Consider the following 27,760-nt stretch of genomic DNA (forward strand, 5'->3'; position numbering starts at 1 on the left):
CAAATAAATAAATCTCCTTTTAGCCACAGCACATATTATCAAGAATTGTAATGCCTTTGTAAGTTACAATGAATATCCGAAGTATGGTGAAAGTTAACCTTCACACCCAGTGTGTGTCAACATCCAGATACATCAGAAAAAAATGATAATCAAAATGTGATTGGCAGCATTCATTACTATTACTCCCCAAAGATGGTCCTGTGAATGGACGGCTCTCAAGCCTGGAAAAATGGTCGAAGGCCTGCTTTGGAAGAGGTTATACTCCCCCTGAAGGAGCAGGTTCATATTTTGGTGGGGTGCTGCTCAATCTCTGTCACTAGAGGCTCGGGTGACCTCAGCGGCTAGGAATATCTTTACCAGCTATGGCTGGCAAATTGGATCCTCCTAACAGAGGGTCCATGTTGTGCTTGGCCCTGGAACTCTTCCCCAACCGGCTAGTGGGCGGGGCTTGCCCCGCTCCAGCCGGTGATGCCACACTTATGCCACTGGCCTTTAGCCAATCGGCAGCGTTGGCAAGTTTGGGGGTTGGGGGTATTTATTTGGCAGCATGACGTGGGGACTCCCTCTTGCTTTGCACTGCCGAACACCCGCCCGCCCACCCGTTAATTAGGTCATGTTTGACCTTGCTTTGGACTTTGGTTGCTCACCTGTTTTGGAACGGAGGCCGGGTAGGATTTTTTTCCAATGTGGCAGATTGGCTGTGGCCACTTGGTTTTTGCCTACCTCTTAGCAATTGTCACAACTTTGTAAGGTTTGGCAGTTAGGCATTGGTTTAGGGGAATGTGGGGAGGGGAGGTGCGGCCATCACCTGCCCCTCCAATTAATAGGGTATTCCATTAAAGGAATCCGGGGGTCTGGATCTTGTCCAAAGCCCAGAGAAGGGCTAGGACCATGCCAGGACCCCCGGGAACCCCAGGGGTGAGCACCAGTCAATATACATTGATGAAGCTTCCCTTGCTGGTAGTTTACCCTTTCAGGCTTCCTGCAGGGTGGGGCAGGAGCCAGTTATAGTTTTGATACCAATGCCTAAGCCAATACCAGTCACATTTGTGTATTTAATAAAGTTGTGGCCAAAATTTGCCCATTAACATTAAAACTAAATTCTGTCTCCACTGTGTCTTTATTACCATGGGGGATAGCTCTTGGAGCTCGGAGCACAAGACAGATAACATCTGTTTCTGGACTGGAATACTGGTCCACGACTGTACATACCCTGACGAGCCTCAGCTTGGATTCCTGCAATGAATTTTTTATGGGGCTGCTCAAAATTCATCTCCGATCATCAGCATTCCCCCATATATGTCAATACTCACTAAATTAAGGGCATTTGCTGTAGTGTATGAATTGTTTTTCTCAAGCACAGTTTGCCTCTGCCCCTCTCCCCACCCCAAAAAACTTCCAGCACACTTCCAGCATGTTCCAGTTTCTGGCAGAAGAGCTAACCATGTAATCACCTACAAGCAACAACTCCGATTAGAATCAGGATTTTAAAAATAAATGTAGGAGTGCATTCAAACATGCAACACCTAGTAAGTGGGTGTTACCAATACTGTCTGTTCTGCCATCCCTTTCCTGTGAGGATATATCTAAGAGTCACTAAGGTGGGAATGGAGAAGAAGGTCAACCAAGGTTAATCATTTTTCATTATTACAGAGGGTCTAATCCCATGTCCATTAAATCTAGTGAAATAAGTGAATTATTCATTTGAAATATCTTTCTGCTTTTAAATCCAAATTAATTCATTCAGCTTTAATCAACTGAAATTTTAAAAAGTATTTTCCTTGGGGGGGGTTCTATTTTTTTATCTTAACCTAACTAAAGTAAGAGTGATGTATCATTCCCATTCCTGTATTATATTTTTTTATAACAATACAAATTTCTTCTACAGTACAATTTTTCAGAGCATAACATTGTTCTTAAGAAAGTTTGTCTGCTACAACTTCCTGTAAGAAATCATGGGAACTATAATCTTCTGATGCAATAAACTTAAAAGCAAGAAGTGCAGTCATGTAAAATCTGACTTCGAAGGCATTTATGAGGAAGAAAACACAACTGTTTTCACCTAAAATGTTAGAAGGTATAAAGCAGTGGTTTTCAACCAGTGTGCCATGGCACCCTGGGGTGCCTTGAATGATGGTCAGGGGTGCTGCGGGCAAAACTAGCTTGTGTCCCTCTTTCTTTCCCTCCCTTCTGTGATGCCCTTTTGCATCTCTGCCTCCCAAAGGCTTGCACAGCTGTTTATTGCAGCAGCCCTGACTATAAGCTCCACAGGCAAATGGTACCTTTGGGACGCACCTCTTTTTGGGGTGAGGGAAGCTCAGAGACCAGGGGCAGCAGCAGCAGCTGCCCGGAGGACTCACAAGGAAAGGGGAGCACAGAGGAGTCTGAGGGAACACTCCACAAGGGCAGGTGTTCGAAAAAAGGGTGAGAGGCTGCCAGCTCTGCAGGGAAGGGGTGACATAACTGGGCTCCTGATCCCCACAGGGGTGCCACAGAAAGAATGTAGTTGGCCAAGGAAGTCGTGGACTCAGAAAGGTTGAAAACCTCTGGTATAAAGTAATTCCAGCATTAGCCTGAAGAAACCTTTTGACAAAACATGAACAAGGCTCAACTGAACATTGGAAGCCATCACACTTCTATTCCACCAAAATCACTTTAAAAACTCTTCAGTTGTTTTTTGGGGAGGTGCAGAAGTAACCACATCCACCCCTTAACTACTGTCAATTGATCCAGAAGAGCTGCTTTCACACTCTCTTTCTCCAACTCCTACCACCACTTGCATGAATTAGCCTTGCTAGCTTTAATAGATTGTCATAACGACCTCACCAATGTTATCCCTTGTTAACACAAACTAATGTTCACTCTTCAACTTCTTTTTTTAAAACCTCCTTTGGACTTATGTGTCAGTCCCTGATTTAACCCTCCAAGTTTGCACACAAAGACTAATCATGCTTCTAGCAACAGAGAAAAGGGGGAGGACTGATGCACCGGAAGTGCTTAGATGGGACAGGGAGTATGAAATCCCACGTACTAAATTGTATTCTATAGGCAGACCTATGGGGCTGGAAGAATTAAGAACCTCTATTTCATTTTCCCCAACCCCTTTTCCCATTCTCCAACACACTTTGCACTCCTGCTACAATATGCAATAGACTACTTTTATTTGCCATGGGCTCCAAAATAAATGCCTACAAACAGTCTCTACCTTTGTATAGGTTTTTTGGTACTTGGCATGTATGTCCACATCCATTGGAACAGCATTTTTTCATGCCAGAGCATTCGCTGTCAGCCTCACAGCTTTCAACACAGGCAGCCGCAAAGCCACTGGCCTTCTCAGGTGCTGGGCAGTCTCCTTGCTTCACCGACAAGATGTATTTGAGGAATTCACAGCTAGTTAAGCATTCATAGTTCTTCTTGGGGAAAAGAGGCTAAAGGGAAAACAAGAAAATTGTACAAAACCTTCAGTAGGAATATCAAAATATTGCTGAAATATTTCCAAGATGTTGCTGAAAAGATCATTCAGATTACAGGCAGTAGCTGTCCAGCAGAGGTCTCCTGACCTGCTCTTGCTTGCATTTCTGCTGCTTGACAGAAGGCATGGGGAGTGGCAGCAACAAGGTTGGCATGGGGCAAATACAACAGTGGAGCTAATATGGCACTACCACCAGTGCAAATATACAACATCAACATCCTTGCTGCCTCCCCCTACATCTTCTGGTAAGCAGTGGCATGGGAGGTCAGGTGAGCACCACTGCCCTACCCCGCCAACCAACTGCTACCAATTACAGGTCTAGCCTTGAGAATTCATATAGATTTATAGCTTCTGAACAATAGCTGCAAAATACAGAATGGTGATGTCTCTGAAGCTGTATCATCATCCCTTACTAAATTAAGTCATTTGCCTCTGCCAGGTCTTCCATATAAAGCTTTCCATAGCTACAAATCACTGCAGAACTGATGGCTACATTGCAAACTACTGTATTTGCAAATGAGTATATGCAAATTTATTTCATTCTTCTTAGGGCAAAGCTTTGTGTCGCATTCATATACAAGAAGCAAAAATCCAACTGCTTTTCCTATGAAAAGGGAGCTACAGGAGCAGAAAAATAGCAGGAGGAACAGAAAGTGCTTAATCCTTGATCTGCTCTGCCCCCTAAGCCACTTCCTGCTACCCACTCACTGTGGCTCCTGTCACAAACATGTCTTTGAAACTCCAAAGAGGGGGAGGACCAGAAATGAGTAAGAAAGGGATGAAAAATCCTTTCTATGTCCCAACCCTCATCCACTGCAGCTCTTCCCTGTGAAAAAGCAGCAATCAAGTTTGTGATACAGATGCTTTGTCCATAATGTGGCCTTAGTTCAGTGTTTGCTGTTTTGCACATTCTATCCCATCATTTCTTACATTCACACTCACACCCACTTTATACAACACATTTTGTGCTTTAGTGAAATATCACTCATTAGCAATAAATTTACAGCATTTGTTCTTACAGTAGAGCTCAGAATGCCTCCATTCTGATTGTATGGAGAGAAAGAAAGAGCTACATTTATTGAATCACTATTTCACCATATATCATCATATATTGCAGTCTGGTTGCCTTTCTATGGCAGCCATGGGCTACAGTGGCTGGCAGAGCTAGAAAGTTTAGAATGATCATCCATGGAAAACAGAGCCTGGGGAAGAACTCTAAGCTTGCTTAACTTATTCTCTCTTTTGGAACCATGATCATAGCTAAATGGTTGCTTTCAAATATAATGCTGGGTAAGGAGATTGTGATTTGTGATTGTAGCTGACAAGGGCAGAGGTTAATAGAAACAAAATGCACCTGCTTTTGTGATTTATGTCTGTGATCAGAAATGGGCAGGTGTACATGTCTGGGTATGTGCCTATATAAAACATCACAAATTTTCAGCTTCTTAATTAAAAATCTTTTCTAGTCCCTTGAGGCATAATATGCCTTTGAAGCTTCTGTTCTTCACCCTAGTTCACAACTTATTTTTTCAGTGAACTGTTAAATATGCAACTTTTTACTTCCAGCCTTTTAAGTTTCAAGCTTAGTTTCAAACTCAAAATCACTAATTAAACAGGGATATTAGCAGATCCTAACTACAAGTGGGGAGTGTTTATTCTCCCAGTCAGCCAACTCCTTTTACTCAATAAACATCTCACAAACATAACAACTTCATATTATAGCTCATCCTTGTCAAGCTCATCATTATTCTTGTGATAGGATTCCAGAAGGGGTGTGTTGATACTTTATTTTGTTTTTTAAAGACATATAAGTAATTTCCAAGTTACAAAATCTGAAGCCCATTTTCTACACAACAAACCTCCCTTACTGGTACACATCCAGACATCTGAATCAATAAAGAAAAAATTTAAGATTCCTCTTATCCTGTAAGTGCAAGTGTACTTAAAAATAAATCCAAACATCTGCCCTTAAATTAAAAACCTAGTGCAACTTATTTCTGTCTTATAGTTCCAAAGTCTACTACATTTCTGCTTCAGATTTTACCAGAAATATAGCATGATGTTCCTTATCATGCAGTGAACAGAAATAGGATCCACATTTTACATAAACATTAGATATGTCCAGCAGGGTGATCTACATACGATATGTGATATCCAATTGGATGTCTGGGATTGAATCCAACCAACGTAGTTTACAAAACCACCAATCTCAAGGAATCTTCTGCACTATCCCTGCCAATGTACAGTTATGCACCTCAGTCACTTTTTACCCAAGCTAAGACACAAGCAAAGTGCTTTTTAATTCCCTTCTACTGAAGTATGATAATCAAGACACATGTGGCAGATGCCTCTATTGCTATGCACTTCAGCTACATAATTTTCATGCAGAAGCTAAGACACAAGAAGCAGCTAGGAATAACTCTTTTAAAAAAACCTATCTGTTATCGTTTACACTCATAAAAAGGGAGTTAAAGAACACAAGATCCCACTTAGTTTAAATGAAACCAAGTCAATGTAGCTTGGTTGTTGCTACTAGTAGCTGTGCATTAGGCCCTGTTAAAAATGAGTTGCCATAATTTAAAAACAATTTACAGTGTATGTCAAATAAACCTAAAACTTAATGAAGTTGTAAACATCAAGTTTGCAAATTTTGTTGGAATTTTAGTTGGTCTTATGGATCTGGTTTTATATGTAACTTTAAGAGTTTTAATATTATCATTCCCCTATTTTTATATGCATTTTTGTAGTGCTTTGTTAACCACCTTGAACTATGGGAAAAGTGGAGCACAAATGTATAAAATAAAGCTCAGTGCCATTTCCTTAAATCCAAGGGACAGAAGCAAAAACAACAGAGACTAGGCCATTGCAAATTCATGCTGTGTTCAGCCCAATAATGTAATATAGTTCAACAGAGACATGCTGAAATCATATTTAGTGCTATTTAACTACAGTACTGGTGAACAATGTTGAATATATTTAGGTTCCACGGTGGAACCTGGCATAATGCCTCAAGGTAAACAATGTTATGGGAGTGGACTTGTGCAACCAGTTTAAGAGGAATATAGAGGTGGTGAGCTTATGGCATTACAGCTTGTTTCCCATGAACAAGTACAGTGCTCACATGATAAGAAGATCATATCCATCATACCTATTTTGGGATGGTCTTTTCACATAGTACTATAGCTCTAATATAGGCCAAACACAGTTGTTCATGTCTCAGAGATTTCTCTTAGGAAAAGATCTGTGCCCACATAATCACCGCTTTTGCTAAGAAGGATGACAATAGAGAACATATCCTATTTGTTAGTTTGCTGTCATCAAACAAACTCATTTAATAGTGTGAATGAAATATACAGGACACAATTTTAAAAAGAGGTCTTTAGAAATGGCATACCTCACAGAAACTTTGGCAATGGTTTTTCTTCAAGTCCCAGGATTCTTTGCAGGGCTCCAGACACTAAAAAGAAGGAAAAATTAATAAATAAACTGTCAGGAATATATATATGTCTCAACTTGTTCAGCCTACAGGACAAGCCTGTTTATTGGAAGCATTAATAAAAGAAATTTTGAACAGAGTTTATCAGGAAGACAAGGCATGTTCCATAGCTACCGAGCAAAGACTAAAGATAGATGTCATCTAAAAGGAGCTCAGCACTGTGAATGTGCTGTCAACATTCTTTTCATATTAAAGGGAACTAGCAGCACATTCAGAATACTTTACGTTACATCTGTCACATAACCGAAGTTATTCTGAACCATTATTAGATTAACATTTCCAATACTCTTCTTCTATAGTAGCATCTGTTTCTTATGCCCACGTTCCATTAACATGCTTGCTTAACAAGGGTTCCAATTATAGCTCCATTGCACTTGATTATTCTATAGAGCTTAGAGACATCAGAGGAAGATAGAGAAAATCATTTCTACAGAGTATTAACAGATGAAATAGTATGATAGTACTTTGCCTACCCATGATATCAAATTGTACATTCTTCTATAAAAGTTCCACCTTAGTCACATATTCCATTTATATAGGAGGCAGGTGTTCCATGTGTAAAAACCCATTTATTTCACCCAAGGCTATCAGTTTGCAATAGAGCCCATTTGTCCTGAACAGAAATGGGAGAGGAGATGGAAGCAATTTTTCCAGTCACACAATTCTAGAAGGCATGACATAGGCATTGGGTTGGTTGCTGCAAGAAAAGGATACAGAACTAGATAGGAATTTGGTCTGAACCAGCACGGCTTTTCTGATATTCCTACTCTGAACTGTCCCTGCTCACCTTTCTGATCTGTCAAAGGTTCCTTCTCTAATTTTTCAGGCTACCTAGCAGCTGAGGATGAAAAAGGAAGTGCAAGCTCCCAGCAGCTTTTGACCCTTAGGTCAGAGACAGCTTTTTCTTTCACCTACTCTTGCAGCAAAAGCCCAAGTTACCTGTGGTTCAACTTAAATTTATCATTGTTTCCAGGATCAGAACAGAGTTTTCTTGATCAGTAGTGAAGAAACTGTGGCCCTCCAGATCTTGTTGGACTCCAACTCCATTAACACTGGCCAGCATTGCCAATGGTTGTAGATTTGTAGTCCAAAAACATATAGAGAGCCATAAGTTTTCCCATCTAGATATTTTGCACCTTCTAATACAAAACACTTGTAGTAGTCGCAAGTACATGATACAAACTTTTGGAGATACTTTCCCATTACCAGTTCCTCTGGAACTCCAATTGTTCCTTAATAACATTAACAAATGATTGTGATTCCTTCCTGGAGGGAAAAGAAAATCCTTCCTGATTATAACCACATCACCTTAACATTTTTCTCTGTAAAAACCGTGTGGTGATTATGAAGCCTCTGATAAAGCTCAAAGTCGGAGATCTGTGAGACTGTTTTCCAGATTTTTCAAGCATCCATTTTGAATATGTTTTTAAGGAAATAGCAAACTCTAACAGCTGTAATTGGGGAACGGGGAGGAGGAGTCAATTAAGTGAAATAACAGTTAGTGGGTGCAAATCTAATCTGGCTACATTTAAGCAACTTTTGGTTAGTGAGCACCACCCTTTGGTGGGAAGGGGAAATTTTATAATCAAAGCCTAGAGTCTTAAGTCAATTAGTTCCAGCTAAGGTTTACTTGGCAACACTGTCTTATATACTGGGAAAACAGGCAATGCTGCTTGAAACCATTTGATGACTGAAATGCCACTTTTGAAAGAAAGCCAGGCCTTGGATTTACAATGGTCATTAAATTTGAAGGGTGAGGCATATGATTAGATTTACATTAGATTAGATTAGATTTACATTAGATTAGTACTTGCATCATATATATATATATATATATATACATATATATATATATATATATATATATATATATATATATATATATATAAAAGATGCAAGTATTAACATAAACACAAAAAGAATGCAGAGTGAGAGTCTTGATGGTAAGCTAGTTGGAAAGAAATCCTTTTATTGCATTTGCTATAATCCACTATCTACTGTTTTTATTGCCTGTCAAGTTGTTGATATCCATAGAAGGCATGCCCCGGTGCATATCAAAGCAAAAGGCAAGCATTGATTAAGGAACAATAATTTAAAATGCCATTTTTCACAATCGGAAGGGCTACAACTTCCTATAAATAATACACTTTATACAAATTCCATGGCTCTTCTTGCTTGCACATAATTTATTTGCATGTCATATTTCCTCAAAGTAAGGCCGGCTGAAGATATGTTGGCACCTCAGGTGAATCGCAAAACGGAGCCTGCTCCCAACCAGGGAAGAAGTTGAGAGTAAAGTTCTACATCAGGGAGAGGAGGAAATAAGTATCTACATCAGGGTCCCCTGCCCCTGTGGAACCTGCTGCCTGAAACAATCACCTCACCTTGCCTCATGGGCGGGCTGGCCCTGTCTCTAAGGTCTTCAAAGAAGAATTCACAGTGCTCATCTCCCAGTTTATTCTCACAGCAATCTTGTGAGGCAGCTTAGGAGGAGATAGTGTGACTGCACCAAGATCATCCAGGGAGATTGTTTCTTGGGCCAATCATATAATGTCTTAGGGGGGCAGCTATATACATTTAGTTAGAAATAAATAAATAAATAATGATAATAATAATTAATGGCTGAGTGGGAATTTGAACCCAAGTCTCTTCACACTTAATCCAATCACCACACAGGTTAGCTAAGCTATACCAGGTTCTTGTTCAGTTATCTCAGTTTCATTCCTCTCTGAAATCTATTTTCTTTATTCAGATTTCTCTGAAATCTATTTCTTTACTCTGCTAACAGGCAAAACCAAAAGACATAGCCAGCAGTGTGATGCCACAAACCTTAGAATGCCTTTCCACATGATCCGTGCAAGAGAGAGCTTATGTCCTAGATCTGTTTTAGTCAGTATTTTTATTAAGTATATATTTAAAACATTTGAGGTTATTTTTCGTGATCTGCAAAACAAACATAAGAAGATACCACAATAATCTCTCCCCCCCCCAACTTCCAAAAGGCTTCAGTTACCACATAATTCAGCTATTTAAAGTTACAATTACTTTAATACATTTAATTAAGTCCTCAGGGAACATTATTGGCATTGTACAAAAAACGCACAGAAAACAAATTTATTTAGCTTTTTTTTTTTTGGAAATGAAAATGGTACTTTAAAACTATGGAAGGATAGTGATTTGGCAAGTTTTCCATTTCTAGCTGTTACAAGGTGGCTTCAGATAACTTCATTCTGCTTTCTTGAAAACCCCATCTAGTTATAGCATTAGATGGTCAGAACATCAGATCTCTGTTTTTTGTAAAAGTGGTTGCTTAACTTGTAAAACTGAAACCAACTTATATTTTAGTTATTAGAATTGAACTGCCATCAGATTATTCCTCTTCTTACACTCTATTGCAAACTCACATTTGTGCGCCTTATTGAAGGAGATGCAACAAAATATTTTTGCTCAGTTTCCACTCCAGAACTTGAGTTTTACAGACCATGGAGCAGTCAGAAACAGGGAGAGAAGGGACCGTCTTTGTCTGAACTGCTACTAGGTTTCTCTTTTTGGCTTCTGGCTTCTCTTTCTAGCACTCCCATTGCCATCCAGGGCGACATATTCCGCATTACTAAATAGCAAAAAAACTGTAGGGCTTTTCACTTCTAATTTCACGCTATAATAAGATGCAGTAGTTGTTTCACTGAAAGACCTGAAAGGGCTTTCTTTGTGAGGCCCATTTGATGGCCAGGTTACCACATTCCGGCATCAGGCATCTTTACTTCCCCAAGCTGGGATGGCGGTGGGAAAGAGAAAGCGTAAACAAGGAAAGCGATGCAAGGTTCTTAATAATGATCTTCCTCACTAAAGAAATTAGGCCTATTCTGTTCCCATTATACCAATATAAGTGAAGTACAGATCAATTTAGGTTCTCCCTTGGGGTGCACAAATCAATTAGGCCCTAATTATTAGAGTCTACTGTGAAACTATTTCAGCTAGTTGCATTTTAAACACACTTAGCACTACAAACGTTGCTACATTTCTGTTCCTTACTTTAAGGGTTGATATGGTTCTTGCTTAGAAGGATCACGGTTAAAATCACACAGCCCTTTACTAAGGTCCCTGACTCATGTTACTTCCATGGTTTGGCAGGCACTGCATAGCAGGTTTTTCCACTGCTATGAAGGCAAGATCAAAAGCCATAGATCATGTGGGAGGAGGCCATAATGTAGCTTCTTGTCACATCAACACTGGCCCTCCCAAAAACTGGAGCAATGCTGGTATGGACAAGAACCATGCTGTGAACTCTTTGGGTTTTCAAAACGACATTTTCTGACATTTGCAGTGTGGGAAAGCAGAGTACTGCATTGTGGCTACTACATTATAGAGGAAATGGCAGAAAGGGCTGTAGGTGAAGACGATTACAGTTCATATTAATCTGTCTTCTGTCTTCCCACAGCAACAACCCCTGAGATTCCTCAGAATATTATCAGGAGTTCATTTACTGGGAAAACGTTTAAGCTGCCTTTTAAGGAAAGCGCTCACAAGGTGGTTCTCAATGCTTCTTTTTTTTTATTCCCAACTTTAATAAACAATAAAATAAGAATATTATTTTAAAAATAATAATAACAACAATAAACCATCACCTCACATTACAGATTCAATAATAAGCAGTATTTCTTAAGTTAAACATATAAATTAATATAAGCCATCTGTCATGGATGATTTAGTTGAGATTCGTGGCAGAGCTGGACTAGATGACCCTCAGGATCCCTTCAAACTCTGCAGTTCTATGATTCTATTGCCAAATAGGTATTCGCCACTAATCACTTCCTCTGGTGTTTGCTTTAAGACTACTGCTCAGGGGAGCCAACTTGAGCCCCTATTATGGGTGCCCAGTGCATGTGACGTCATGACGTCATGCACCACCACCACCCCACCTCAGAAACTGACTTCCGGTGCCTGGAAATCAGGTTCTGAAGCCTTGTGAGACCTTGGGGGCCCTGAAGTGTGGGTGCTGAGCACCCGCAATAAAAAAATTTGTGGGTGTTCAGGCACCCAGAGCCCCCTATAGTTGGTGCCCCTGCTACTGCTACTCTGCCCCACCATTTGACTGGTCTTCCTTCCCTTCCCTTCCTTTCCCTTCTCTGCCTTCTGGAACCTCTTCTAGTTTTCAGCCTGCCTCACCAAATTATACCAGTTCTTAAGGATGCGGGGCAAAATCTTAATTCCAGCCAAGCTGACAAACTTCTATCATTCCTTAAGCTTAGCATTATGTGCAAACCTGCCCACTGTCAGATGTATCAAATATTGTAAAAAAGCAAGGTGAAAAAAATCCAGAACTTCTTGGTTTCCCCTAAATTTACTCCCAAAACAAATGGCTATGGACAAATTCTGTATTCAGCAACAGTCAATGAATATGTCAAAGGCATCTGTAGGCATTGACTAGCCTGCCCATCTGGTCCAGAGCTGTGAGAAAAGCCATGTATTTGACTTTGGGCTTAGCATTGGGAATAAGTCCTACAATTAACCACACACACAAAAATCACAGAATCTTAACTCTAGTGGCCAATTAAGATTCACTAACCAAAAGCTTTTTGTAGACCATGAAAGATTAAAGGGAGAGAGGAACAGAGCACCGATGCTTGCTGCAGTAAGACCAAGCTTGGAAAGTTACAGTAACAATGGCAACAGCAGCAATAGCCAACTTTGAATCTGCTCTATAAACAGCCAAGTTTAACTTGGGCACCAAGTTTAACTTGGGCACCAAGTCTCGTTAACAAATATTCAGGGAGAAGAAACTGAATACACTAATAATTATTCAACAGTTAATGCGTATTCTCTCTAGGCTCTTTTAAAAACCTCTGCATCTCCTTAAATATACTACAACCCAGTGTATTATTTTTATTTAAAAAAATTAACAACAGCTCTTTCCCATTATGGTTGGAAATAAGATTTGTCATAAAAAATACTCACATTAGAAAGCTAGAATTATCTAAATAGGAGTTACAATCCATAAGAATAATTGCTAAAAACATTTCAAAAGCCACTCAAAAGGATACCATGGAAGAGTCATGAGATATAATATCCATAACTAATTCTGTTACTGCTAACCCAAAAGAATGATGCTCAACTTTACAGGCTACAATGTTTGTACTTACTTATACAAACTGCCAAGTTTCAAAGACATTAGGACAAATTTATCACAGAGAAAAATCTAAGAGGCCAATATTTTTCCACGCAGGAATACAAACAAAACCCTTAACTGTGTTATATGCTTCCACGATTACTTTGCTGGCCAAGGCACGGATGAAAATATGCTAAGTATTAAAAGGGAGGGTAAATCTTATTTTCATAAATATTAAGTTTATATTTATAGAAATAAGACTGTCCTCCCTTCTTTCAGCTTATAAACCTATCTTTTATAAAAGTAACAAGCAATCTCTCCTTAAAATGTCATATATCTATCAGATTATGGAACGCTTCCATTGCTCATATTTTTTGCCTTGTAATTTAATAAATCCCTTTGCAGAATTAAGCTAATTTTCCAAACTATCCATGCCATGTTGGCTATAAATGTCATTTCACATGAAAACAAACATATTGTTATTTTCAGCATAGTGAATAGAATTTAAGGTGGGATTCCATGTAGTGTGTGTATGGGGGGGTCCAATGTAATATTTCAGAAGCTCTGTCGTCTCTAATGTTCCATTCAAAAGCACAACCTTTCCTAAATATTGCTAGAAATACTCTGCAGAGTAACTTTCAAGCTTTTTTATTTTAATGATTTCGACCAGTGGTCCCCAAACCTTTTCACCCCATGCACCACTTTAAAAATTCTAAGTGTCTTGGCTGACCATGGCCTAGCATAGCAATTGTAGTGGGCATTCTATGATTTTTTTATTGTAATTTTATTGCTTCTTTTATTTCTTTTTTTATTGGGGGGATTCAATATATTTAATGTGATTGGTGTGCCATCTCCCATTTTCAATAACAAATCTATAGGTATGCCACAGACCATATGAACGAAGCTTTCGGCCATAGTTTGAGAACCCCCTGGTTTAAACATTCCTGCCCAGCTGTTTAAAACAGTTCTCCAACTGACATAATAACAAGAGGTGTTTCCACTTACTGTAAGCATTGGCTGCCCACAAGTGGTAAATAAAACGTTACTTGCAAAGCCATGCTTTTAACCAGGCCAGATTAAAACCCTATATTTAATACATTTTTCCAATAATGTGCAAAAAGCCTAAAACTGTAAACAGATGGTGCACATCATGCATACGGAGCCAAAACAAACCACATCCTCAATGACCATGTGACTTATTCATTTATGTTGACAACCGTCACTATATCATGAGCTTGGGATCAGTTGCAGCAATGTCATTAAAATAGAAACATGGGCAGACTTTACACGTACTACTAAGTGAAAAACCAAGGCTCTTGGTTCACAGCTCAAGCTTTGTCTGGAGTGGTACAAACCATGAGGCCAGGTCTGGATGACATGCTAAGCTAAACTATAATTTAGCTCACAGCACACAGAAGGACAGGAGGAAAACAGCTGCAATATCTTCTCCAGGAGCACATGGGATCATGGGATCACATAGTTTGGTGTAGCATTACATGCTAACAGTTTCAGTGAATTAGAAGTCACAAAGAACTGGAGAGGAGAAGGGCTTGAATCCAAAGACCCTTCTGCATGAACATTTCACTGAACACTAATTAACCAGCTTCTCTCCAACTGTCTTCTCCTCAGAAGCCACTCTGTTAGGACTCCAAATCACTGGACCAGATTTTGGAAACCATGTGGATCCATATGGTTCTACCACAGCTTCCATGCAAATGGAATATAATTTTCACTTGGATCTACACAACCTGAATCTATCAACACTCTGGAGCAGGGCGGGGGGAGAGAATCCAAAATTTTCCACCCCATTTCTCTCTTGCTGTTCCTCTTTCAAAATGTTCTGACATGGTTCTAATCATCTAGATTTAGATAATCTAAATCTAAATCCCACCCCATATTATTTATTTAACTTATTAGCATGATAATGCTGGAATATGATAGACCATGTATAAGCATGAATGTGCAGGAAAAGCAAACCAGATTTTGAACCACCAGGTAAGGGTAATGACTACAGCAGAAGCAAACATTTTGTAACAGAACATCTAAAGATGCCTTTTTCCCTAGACACAAGATTCTACAGAGGGACAAAATTCACAAGTGACATGCAAGCTCATAGAAACAAGATGGGGTGCCACCTCTAACTGGAAGAGCATGGTGCATGCTCTGAAGAGACAATAGCAACTGTACAGCAACAAAGTTGTTACTTGCCTGGCTGAACTGTGCCTGTTGCAGATACTGTTGTTGACAGCTACTGTAATAGATTTATCAGTCTCCTCAAAGTAGTTACAGGATGGCCTGTGTAACAGCAGCCCACTTATTTGCATAAGAATAAAGAAAGTAAGCTCCTTTACTTCTCTTTGCACAAGGAAATTATTTCTAGGCACATTTGCATACAAGCCAGTTGATTAGCTAAGCACTGTTTGAGCTACAGTGAAAACAGAATCTAATTTCTGCTTTAGTTCTTTAACAAGATATAAAGCTGTCTCAATCTACAGCGCATACTTTTCATGTGCATATATACATTTTATAACAAACTGGTGAAGTAAAAACAGGCTACACAATCTGCAGTAGTGAGCTGCTTACACAGATTCAAATTAGCATTCCCTGCCTGTGTTTCACAAACAACAGCCTTTCAAGCTGCAAATAATTTGTAATTCAAAAAAGGTCTATGGTCAATAGACTGAGCATGTGAAACATGTTTTGCACTTAAGAAATCCAAGACCTGTTGAACACACACAAAGTATTAGTTTTCATGTTCTATCAGCTACTGAAAACCTATTAAAATAGTTGTACAATCAGCAAGAAGTTAGGGATTAATCTCAAGCAGTAAATTCATGTGTGTCAATTAGATGGTATCACTTTTGCTTAAGCTATCTCCAAATATCTACTCAATATCTTGTGTGTTCTTGACATTAAAAAAATATACACTGGCAGGGATGTTATATGTACATCAAACCATAAAGTGGTTGTTTTAAACAATCACAATTTAAGATATAACTAAATGTAATTAGCTGGAATCCAACACAATACAGACCGCAGGGTTAGTTTCACTAGGTATAATACATATTAACACTTCTGTCTGGACTTTCACACTGCAGCGCCTTGTTGTATTATGGAACTGTGGCTTTTTGATCAATATACTGACATGATGCACTAAATTTTACATGGCAGGATTCAAAGCGGCTTAGTCATGCTGGCCACATGACCCGGAAAAACTGCGGACAAACATCGGCTCCCTCAGCCAGTAAAGTGAGATGAGCGCTGCCACCCCAGAGTCATTTGCGACTGGACTTAACTGTCAGGGGTCCTTTACCTTTTTATGCATGTTTACATGGAACTCGTTAGATTAAGTTGACCTAATTACATGTAAGTTTGCATGATTGTAGGACATACAAAAGTTTGCTCAGAAGTAAGCTTACTTCAATGAGGCTTACAATGCAACTGGACTTAGCTGAAACTGAAAGGAGTCAGAAATTTCCTGTGTCTGCTCTGTTCTTATTTCAGAGAGACAATTAAACTCCTCTTTAGCATATTGACTGATGTGCTCTCTAATCCTTCCATGACATATTTGTCCAGGTAGGTGTGCTTACAACCTTAAATCAAACAACAGGTATTGGATTCTGAATTTCACAGCCTTTTGTTAACAAATGCAATAGAATCAATATTAGTGGAACGAAATTCTACTCTGCAGAAATGTTAGAATAAATTCAATTTAAAACCATAAATTATTATGCATGCAGAATTTAAATGGCACTTGGCCTATGCACTCCACTGTGGGATTGTAAATTTAACCTCCGGCATTTGTTAACAAGTGGATCTTTCATAGAGCATAACTGTGGCTCCCAAAAGAATGTACTAAAACTACTACTGACTGCTCTAGAATTAAAAATGGTCACAGTACATAAAACAGAGATTTATCAAAAAGTTGTCATGCTTTGAGCTATATGCTTCGTTCCTGCTTAAGAAATCTTCCACCATTAATGCTTTCCCCCCACTTTCACAGGTGTACAGGTCTTCAGTGGACGATGGAATCATAGAACTGTAGAGTTGAAAGGGACCCCAAGGGTGGGTCAACCCACCTGTCAATCACATGAAGTCATTATTACTCGACTTGACTGTCAAGTGCTTGGGAAGTGAAGCACACAGGATGTTGCCAACCGTATGCTCAGCTCTTTGGAAAGTGCTCTTTTGCGTATGAAGATTAAATCCAATTAAACAGTGGTACCTTGGGTTACAGACGCTTCAGGTTACAGACTCTGCTAACCCAGCAATAGTACCTCGGGTTAAGAACTTTGCTTCAGGATGAGAACAGAAATCGTGCTCCAGTGGCACAGCAGCAGCAGGAGGCCCCATTAGCTAAAATGGTGCTTCAGGTTAAGAACAGACCTCCAGAACGAATTAAGTTCTTAACCAAAAGGTACCACTGTGTTAGATTAGCTCTACGTGTGAATGCAATGCCACTAAAATAGATGGTTCATATTATAACACTATGAGGTATCTTTTCAGGCTGCAGCCCAATTCTAGAACAAGTGGCAAGGTGTCCTTCTCGGAAAAAAGACTACTTCCTGAAAAGCCGGAAAGACACTGACAAAGTATGAAGTCTTCACTACAAACATTACTGAGGTGGACAAAACAGATGTCTGACTCATAAGGCAGCTACCTACATTCCTAAAAAAAAGCCTGAGGTCCATTTTTGCATAACACACATACTGAAAAATGTGTGCCCAAACAGTCCTCCCTAGAAAGCATTAGGAGAAGCAATACTGTATTCACATGTATGCATTTTGCACACATACACTCACACCCCAGAGATCACAATACCCACAGACTTTTAGGGCAGGTAGCAAATGGTCAGCCATGGCTCCAGGACAATTTAGCTTGCATAACAAGGAGTGTTATAACAGTGGCTACAAGAACTAAGAAATGGCCTTTTAAAAAGCTCATTAAAGTAATGTCAAAAGAGGAAGGGAAGAGGTAAGAACCAAGATTTATGACATTGCATTCCAGTTTTTCAGAGTGTGCTCCAGTTCAGCCTCTTTAAAACTCCCCTTTCAACATCTTTGGTTGACCTCTGCTGTATACTTACAATCACACACACTAATCCCCTATTGTCCCATGTAATGTCCTGTTTATTAACTTCAGTATATCATGAAAAAAGCAGTGAACAACACTATAGACATATTATCTGCTGTATATGTGACTTTTCAACAAGCACATGTAGCAAAACACATTTTATTCAAAGTACCGTATTTTTCGCTCTACACTTTTTTCTTCCTAAAATGTCTGTACATCTTGTGGAGTGAATGTGTGGTCCCTGGAGCCGAATTAATTGCCCAGGGGTGAAAAGCAGATTATGCTTTTTTTTGGGGGGGGAGGGAAGTGGATGTTGAAACAAAGCCGCTGATAGGCAAGCGATCAGGAGGGAGATAAGGCTGCTGGTAAAGGAGGCTGCCAGGGAAGGGGGGGAGATAAAGACAGCGAACTTGCAAGGAGAGGAGACAGGAATACTAAAACAAGCAATGAGGACAGAAATTAGAAGAAAAGGAGGAGCAAAAAACTGCTTCGGCTAAGGAAAAGACATTAAGGCACTAAGAGGGAAGTGGGTGTTGAAAGGAAGCAGCTGATCAGCAAGCAATCGGGACGGAGATAAGGGTCGAGGCTGCCTGGGAGGGGGGAGGTAAAAGCCCATGGATCCTCGGGATTTTTGCATTGGATCACCCCAAATTCACCATCAGATCACATAGCATGTCCATGGCTACAGCCTGCACCAAAAAAATCACGCACCCACTGTTTCATGGGGCCGCAATGGCACAAAACATGGTTACAAAGCATGGATCCACATGGATTCTCAGGATTTTTGCATTGGGCTACCCCAAACTCACCGTTAAATCACATGTCTGTGGCCACAGCATGAACCACAAAAATCATACATCCACTGTTTCGTTCAGAATATTTTTTTCCTGTTTTTCTCCTTTAAAAACTAGGTGCGTCTTATGGAGCAAAAAATACAGTATATTAGGTAGGAGGCTGTATTTTCACATTTGTTTCCCTACTGGCCAACTCTCCATTCACTGATGCTGACAACTGATGAACAAGTTGCACAAAAAACTAAATTCATTTTCTACTGCCAAATCCCTTTTGGAGGATCAAGAAGACACAGCCAAGATCTTCCTTCTCCACTGTTCCAGGCCCATTGAACTGCTTATTACAACAAAGCAGGAATGAAAGTGGGAGACCAATTCAAAATTTTAATATTGCAAATCTGGGTGTTTTCACTAGGAATGGGGGACAAATTTGATCTTATTTGCATTTCAGTGAGAAACTACCTAATTTGCACCTTTCGAACCAATACACCAGTGATGGCCAAACTTGGCCCTCCAGCTGATTTGGGACTACAATTCCCATCATCCCTGACCACTGGTCCTGTTAGCTAGGGATGATGGGAGTTGTAGTCCCAAAACAGCTGGAGGACCAAGTTTAGCCATCACTGCAATATACAAACTAAAACACGTTGATCTTTTAAAATTGCAATTTTCCTGGATTTTGCAGTGCAGTTTTCCCGGCAAGTAATATGCTCAAAAATGTAATGCTTTGCTAATACATGCATTTTATGCACACTTAAACCACAGTTAACATACAAAAATGCATTATATTATGGAAATTGCTCTGCAGAAATTATATAAAGGCAAAATTGCATACAAAAATGTACACTATATATTCTATTGGGGAAAATTTGCACTAAAATCCCAAGTTTTTATGAGGGGTTTTATTTATAAAAAAAATAATAATCACAAACTGATGTGGAAATATGAAGAACTAAATTTAAGATTGTAAAATGAGAAACCAAAATTGACAAATTCACCTCATCCAAGTTAGCTTGAAGCTAATAATCAGAAGGTTTTTATGCACAGCAAAGCCAACACAGCTTAGAGAAACTTATACCAGCATTAAGCATCTTTTGGAATTGTAAGAGTCATACAAACTTCTGCTTGGCACTAATATTTGGAAAAATAAATAAAAAGCCACCCACCACAAAGAAAGATCTATTCTAATGCTCTTCTGCTGGGTGCACATTTCCTGTTATTCATGGAATAGTATATCCAATTTCCATTCTTAGAAAATTTGTGTCCAAAATTTATCAGTTGTCTGAAAGCTTCCAAGTCCCATTCCAAATAAAAAAAGCAAAATCCAGATTTGCACCACAGGGATTTTAGCAAAGAAAACATAAGCATTTTATCTATCACTTGGCTGCCATCTTGCTATGTGCTTTGAGCACAGGGGAGAGAAAGAATTAAGAAAAAGGTAGATGGGATAATTTGTGTTTTCATTAAAAAACAACACCACACATACACACACCCCAAAGCATCATAACACCAGATCAAGCTGAGAGAACCATTACTAATAAGCCTGATAACATGTACTGCCATAACATTTTTTAACTATCACTGTCATAATTTTAGGGGGGGGAGGCCCACCAATCCATAAAGAGTTAAGGGGTAGATGAAGGTGGGAAATTGAATGTTTAGAAATACAAACGAAGAAAGGGGGATATGTGGGGACTCAGTGAGGTGTTAGGGAGTGGCAATGGTGTCCTCCTATGGGCAGTAGCACTGCCACTCACAAAGACACAGCACACGGAGGTTGGGGGAGTTCTAGTTTGGTGGCTTCCCCACAAGTGTGCACATACCTGCAGGCCAACCGCTGCTGCCAACCACAGCTCCCCTGGCCTTACTGCTGCCTCACCACATCCCTGGCTGGGTAAATAGCAACAGTACCAGCTGCCTCACAAACTTCTGCTGATGGAAGCTGACACTCCTTGATTTTCCTTAGCAGTAGCCAAGCCTTGCTTCTAGTGCAACGCTAGAATCAAAAATCAAACTCCTCTCATTCTCACTAGGAAACTTCCACAAGACTTATTTCAACCTTCCTGATGCTGAATCCAAGCTATGATGTTCCCTCATAGAGAAGTCTTTCAAGAGCTTCTCTGAGCCCTCCTGCCCTGGGCTGAGGTGAGAACCAGTTTCAGTTTTCCCAGTTCTTCCTTCTACTAGGTGAACTTCCTCTCCACCTTAGAACTCTACTTTGCCTTACCTGTTCATTAGGCAGATCCTGCACCTTACACAAGCATGTAAAGACAGAGCACAGACTCCTTATAATATAGGTGCACCATATGTTTAACTTCTGTTCTGCAATATTTTCCACCAGGGCTTTTATTCAGGGAGAACTCACATGAACTCAGGTCTGGCACCTCTCAGGTGGGCACCATTGTCATTCTAAGAGAACAAGGGAGATGTTCATGGTGAGTTCTGACACCTCTTTTTCTAGAGAAACACCACTGCTTCCCACACACGACGTTACCAAATATAATGTTCAGATTCTTAAAAGTCAGTATCCCTTAGCCAAATTGGAAAATAAAACATGAAACACATGAAACACAGTATCATCTCAGGAGTAATATGCCCTGATTTTTATAGCCTCCTAATCCAGTTCAATTTCTTACTTAAATAATTTCACCTTGCTTGGATTTGTGGAAAGCTTCCATGAGAATATCTACAGAGCAGTAAACGTTTGCCAGGTCATAACTTCCTTTTCACACTAAGAACTCACACTGACTACAATGAAAGATTTGCAACAAGAAAAAAAAGCAAAGCTTTAAAGCATTTGGCATTTAGGGATTTTATTTCATGAATCCTTTGAGTCTCTTTATCAGCACAATTGCTGTTCCAGGTGGTATGGGGCAAATAAATTATACTTTCTTTACATTTCTGTTTGTTTCAGCCTAATTTTAAATTTACAAACTTGCAAATGGAAGACGTATGGGTTTCTCTGAAGCAGAGAGAAAATATGTGGGCATTACAGTTGGGATATTCATCAGGAGCACACATGTTTTCAGCAAAGGAATAGTTATTCGGGTGGATGGGGGAGGGCATTTTAAAAACAGTTGAGTCACAGAATACAAACCAAAGTAGTACTTTTCAAAGTTACACATCTATTTCACTCCCCCCCCCATATGACTGAAGGTTTAAATATAGAAATGAGAGTATCTTCTCAATGGCAGATCCTTTTGTTCTTTTGAGTAAATGTTGAAAAAAATAACATTTGCCAGAAAATGTTAAAATAGCAAGACAAAAGTGAAGCTAGATTCAAACAGTTGATCTCATATCATATGGAAAAAGCAAAGATGTGAACAGGGGACCAAGCAGGACATAATAAAATGGTTCCCCTTTCTTGCCCCTAAGAGTGTATGGCATGGACCTAACACTTTCCTAACGGATTTTACCTGGTACTGATCCAGAAGCACAAGTGAGAACAAAACCCATGGAAATTGCATTCCCCAGATTCAATTATAGGAACATACTGAACAACTGGAAAATTTTACATCTCTGCAGATCCTTTTTAGAAGCAGAATCATATTGTTACCATCAGATATTACTGTGGGCAGATATTATCATGCTAACATAAGCATATGCTATTAATTATGCTATTTTATGAAAATTCAGTATTCTAGCCAAACATGTAAAAATGGGGCCAGGAACAAAGGATGGTACCTTCTACTGAGTCAGACAGTGGGTCCTATCCAGCTCAACATTGTCCACATTGACTGGTAGCGGCGGTTCCCCAGTATGTTGTGTTAGGCAAGAGTCTTTCCAATCTCCACCTGGAGATGCTGGGGATTGAATATGGGATCTTTGGCATGAAAAGCATGTGCTCTGCCACTGAGCTTCCCCAAATATCTTCTGAATAATACAAATCAAGTTGAAACACAACTCCAAGGTCCAGTTTATGTACTCACTGGGCTAGCATTCTGAGTCAAAAACATGGAGGAAAGGCACACTCATTTCCCATTCATACAGCATCACATGTTAAGGAAATGTTCCACCTCCAAGGCCCATGATCACCTCCACATAGAGCACACACGTCACATCATCACTTCTGATCTGTTATAATTCAACTTATACACATCACTTCCCCTTAAAAGGTTACCATGCATATGGACCTTGGCCCAGAAGGCTCAGAAAAAGGTGCTATGTATGAATAAGTGAACTGGAGAACAAATCAGGCCTTGGACTTCAAATCTGACAAGTTCAATAGTATTCAGTACATCTCTCTCCAAGAGATATTCCCCGAGTCAGTTTGTAAAGACTCAAATGCACATTTTTAATCACATAGGGAGGCAAATATGTGAAAAGAAATGTTGTGAATACTACACATACACCACTCCAAGTAGCTTCTGAGCATGAGCATGATCAACCATTCGCTGTGGATGAGAGTATTACTAATAGTGTTGATATGCCTTTAATCAACAAAATATGAAATACTGTAAGTACTTTTAATGATGGCATGAAAAATACTGACATGAGCTAACAGAAAATTAATCAGACAATTCAGATGCCATGAGTTTTGCCTTGCGCCACAAGATCAAAAGACTTCTGGAGAACAGACATATGTGTATAGAAAATTGCAAACAACAGATCCCAGCTACATAAATTGTGGATATCTGAACTTTAGAATATTTCAAAAGGCAAAAATAGACAAGTCCAAACTAAAATTATTTAATATTCAGCCAAATAGGGATCTCCAAAGACTCTGAATGCTAATGCTTCAACCAGCATTAAGAAACAAGTAACTGGGTTAATTCTGCCCATTACCAAGAACAAAGAAGGGGCATCCATTGATTTTATTTTCTTTAAAGTTCTTAAGAATGTAGCAAGTGTCTTTTCACTTGTATTGTATACAGCAAGTGGCATTTTTAGGTTGTGAGCGATAAAAGCTCAATGTAACACAGTTAAATCTTTTCTTACTACAAGGCAAAGATAAAATTACATGACATTGCCTTGAAAAGTCATGGCAAGGGGGAGTGGGGACTTGACAGCTCTTCCAGGCTCTATTTACTGTTCTTGCAGCATTCACAGTAACTGTGATCCATAATCAAACAAGGACACAGTATCATGTTATCCACAAGCTTGATAGAATATAACTCAATGTGCAAATTGGGTACAACAGTGGAGCTTGTGTAACTGCTGATGCACATAATGTTCTGCTTCAATGAGGTCATGAAGAAGGACTGGCCATGATCCTAAAATTTCCCAACCATGAGAATCATTCGTATTTGAAGAAGTAAGAAAGCAGGCATTAAACACATATACTTTTAAAAGGTCTGTGACTTTTAAGTAAATAAAAACGGATTGTTCCAGATAGTAAACAACAATTAGGATGCCTTCTTATCAAACAAAGCAGTGTATCATGTAGCAATTTAAATATCAAGTGTGAAAATAGGTGCTAAACCGAAATCATCAGAGTAAATAAAGGAGCAAAAAGGTCAAAGAAGGTCTGACAACTTTATAGTCTTGACTTTGCCATGACAGATGTCCGAAACACACTAAGCTTCTTGTTCCAAGTGACACAAGTTTCATCCTGGTTTCTAATTAAGGTGTTAAACAGCTCTATGTCCAACAAGCTTTTAATGATGTTTGTTCACCCATCAAAACCAAATACAAATGTTGCTTTTTTTACTTTAAAAGAAATTGTGAAACTCAGAATTTAACACTTCATGAAGCTGTGTGTATCTTTCAGTTTTACCTGAGATAATGCTGGAAACAAACTAATTCACTTTCTGATTCTTCAGTATATGCTAACTGTATAGTTTTGTCTAAAATACTGATCTCGTATGTATAAGTTCCAGCCTCAGTCCTGTATACCTGAAGGAGCGTCTCCACCCCCATTGTTCAGCCCGGACACTGAGGTCCAACACTGAAGCCCTTCTGGTGGTTCCCTCACTGCAAGAAGTGAGGTTACAGGGAACCAGGCAGAGGGCCTTCTTGGCAGTGGCGCCTGCCCTGTGGAATGCCCTCCCTTCAGATGTCAAGGAAATAAGCAACTAGGCCTATCTTACTTTTAGAAGACATCTGAAGGCAGCCCTGTTTAGGGAAGTTTTTAATGTTTAATGCTGTAATGTGTTTTTAATATTCAGCTGGGAGCCACCCAGAGTGGCTGGGGAAACCCAGCCAGATGGGTGGGGTATAAATAAATTATTAGTAGCATTAGTATTAGTATTATTAAAAGTGTTACAAATCTTGTTGTCACAGAACAGATACAAGGATAACCTTGGCTAACTACTTCACGCTCACCTTCATCTACCCTACAGGCTTGTGGGAGGATAAAATGGGGATGCACTCTCCTAAATTCCTTGATGGGGAGGGTAGGATACAAATGTTACACTACTAATTATCATTTTATATAAATGTTTTATTGTATTCTTTACATCATTTGCCACTTTGGTACCAGGCCAAGTTTAAGGTTCTTGTGCTAGTTTGAAAAACCCTAAACAACTTGAGCCTAAAGTACGTAAGGGCCGTGCTCCACCAGACCATCAAGATCTTCTGATGGGGCATTCTTGGTGGTCCTCCTGAAGTTCAGCCTGCCTTTAGAAAAGTCCAATATCCAGGGTTGGTTTCAGATAATAGCGCTGGGTGATTAAGTGTTGTCCCCTGGGAACTGCACCACAAGATGCCTCTATTTAACATCTACATGAGGCCATTGAGAGCACTCATTAGATTGGGGTGAGGTGTGATTAGTACGCCACTGATACCCGGCTCTATGTCTTTGAATCAGCAGAGACTGTGCAAGCCCTAGACTGGAGCCTGGACTTGGGTGTGGGCTGGATGAGGGCCACTAAATCAACACTCAATCCTGGCAAGCTGGAGGTGCGGTGGGTGGGCTACTCCTGAGTCCAGGCAGTTGGTCAACCGCCTGCTTTGGATAAGGTTGTATTCCCCCTGAAGGAGCAGGTTTATAAACCGGAGGTGCTCTTAGATCCATCTCTGTCACTCTAGGCCCAGGTAACCTCACTAGCTAGAATTGCCTTCTACCAACACATCTAAAATATTTATTGCAGCTGGTATCCGTCCTGGATCTGAATTGATTTTATGTATGTATTGCTGTTTTAAACTGTTTTTATAGTTACCGTTCTTGCAATTGTTTTTATAGGCAATTGTATTTAACTGTTTTTATATATGTAACAGTTTTGTAAGTCATTTTTATTGCAAATAACTTCAAGAAACCTCATGGTAAGCAATTCATAAACAAAATAAGCAACAACAATAGCCAATTTGTCCTGAGAATCCCATCTGTGCAGAAGCAATGACCGAAAGTACCAAAAGTTTACAACCAATGCTTACACAGGAGGATGCTCAGAGTAGATAAATTATATGATCCCACATAAAGCTTAGGTCTTTACTGTTGCTAAGGATGAAACATTACAAGGAATAAAACTTTATGTTCAGGTTACACTGAACATGTGGGGATGTGGTACTAGTTCATAACATTTCTTCATCTTTTCAATGTTAAATTCACATCTCTATAGCAAATTTTACAAGTGGGGGTATTTAAAAAATACTGATTTTCAAATCTTAAAAAAGGTATTAATAACTTCAATTAGAGAATGTCCAGCAACCACAGCGATATTGTTCAATTACCCAATGCCATTGTCATGCAGATATACTTAATCAAAATAAGGATACCATAAAATGTAAACAAACTTGAAGTTTACTCCACAACAGAAAAACACCAATGAGGAGGAAATGTCCACCTCCCATTTAGTTGCCAGCTGAAATTTAAGAAATACTTAGCAAATCTGTAATTTCCTCACAGATAGCTAAAAATGGATGGATATTTGTTTTCAGAGGCTTAAATAGTAGGTGTCAGCTGTCCAACTTGTGCAAGTTTTCAAGCAACAACTTCTGACCTTGCCTAAATTTTTTCTCAGCAAATGCTTTTAATGAACTTTACATCCGTAACTGCCACCCAGTGAGTGAATAATGAGAGTTACAGATATCAGACAGCAGTATAGTCCAGAACCAAACAAATATTAACAACCGTTAAGCGGACAGCTCCCTTCCTGCTGAGCACAGCCAAACTCCAAATCAGCACTTTTGCCACCCAAGAACAAAAATATCTAGCTCACAGAGAAGCACTGGATCCAGACCCATCTTTTAAGGGGAGAAGTGATGGGTATGTGTCTCTTAAGACATTGAGCCCATACAGATGGCATCAAACCTGCAGAGAGCACTGTCTCATTCCAGAGTAGTTGGTCATCTGTATCATCTTCCCAAGAGGGAAAAATATAGTACTTTGCCACATATGAAATGCAGGTCTATGGAAAAGCACGTGGTGAAATGATCATCTGTATGGTCTTATTCATCCATCAAGTCCTGTAAAATCAGTATTTGCATTGATGACTAACCTTAATGAACATTGAGTAGCTTGACTCTTGCGTAAAAGGTTTTATATTGCCCCTTGTATCTTTACTTCTTGGGAGGAGGAAGTCAAGCCAAAACCGAAACCAGTAGTTCTTTTAATGAGATGCTTTTGCAGTGAAACAAAACTTAGATTTAACTGTAAATGTCAACCCCCTGAATACACAAAACCAGTAACCCGGTCAAAACAAGTGATTCAAGAAACAAAAGTTCGGGAGAGTCTCTCTTTGGGGGGCTGATAAGAAAGGCTGTCCACTCATTCTCCCCCTCCAACGTTACGACCAAACCAACTGAAATGCAGATGAGCCATGATCTGAAATTCCAACTTTTTCTCCTTAAAAGCAACTGTGAGGGTTTCCAAATTGATTATGACCCAATTATGAAGGAAGGGGGTTTAATCCTGTAAATATACAGCTTCCCTGTTCAAGATA

The 27,760-nt window shown here is 39.5% G+C and overlaps 1 protein-coding gene across 1 annotated transcript in view; it reads right to left on the reverse strand.

Moving 5' to 3' along the window:
* ANOS1 (anosmin 1) overlaps positions 1 to 27,760 on the reverse strand; it is an 86,818-nt gene that overhangs the window by 31,815 nt on the left and 27,243 nt on the right. The window contains exons 3-4 of the mRNA XM_083612129.1: positions 6,867 to 6,929; positions 3,206 to 3,428 (exon numbers count right to left, since the gene is read on the reverse strand). Of these exons, the coding sequence (XP_083468255.1) occupies positions 3,206 to 3,428; positions 6,867 to 6,929 (286 nt within the window). The remainder of the gene's footprint in view (positions 1 to 3,205; positions 3,429 to 6,866; positions 6,930 to 27,760) is intronic.

This window comes from Podarcis filfolensis, assembly GCF_964270895.1.
Source record: "Podarcis filfolensis genome assembly, chromosome: 4".
In the NCBI taxonomy this organism is placed as follows: domain Eukaryota; kingdom Metazoa; phylum Chordata; class Lepidosauria; order Squamata; family Lacertidae; genus Podarcis; species Podarcis filfolensis.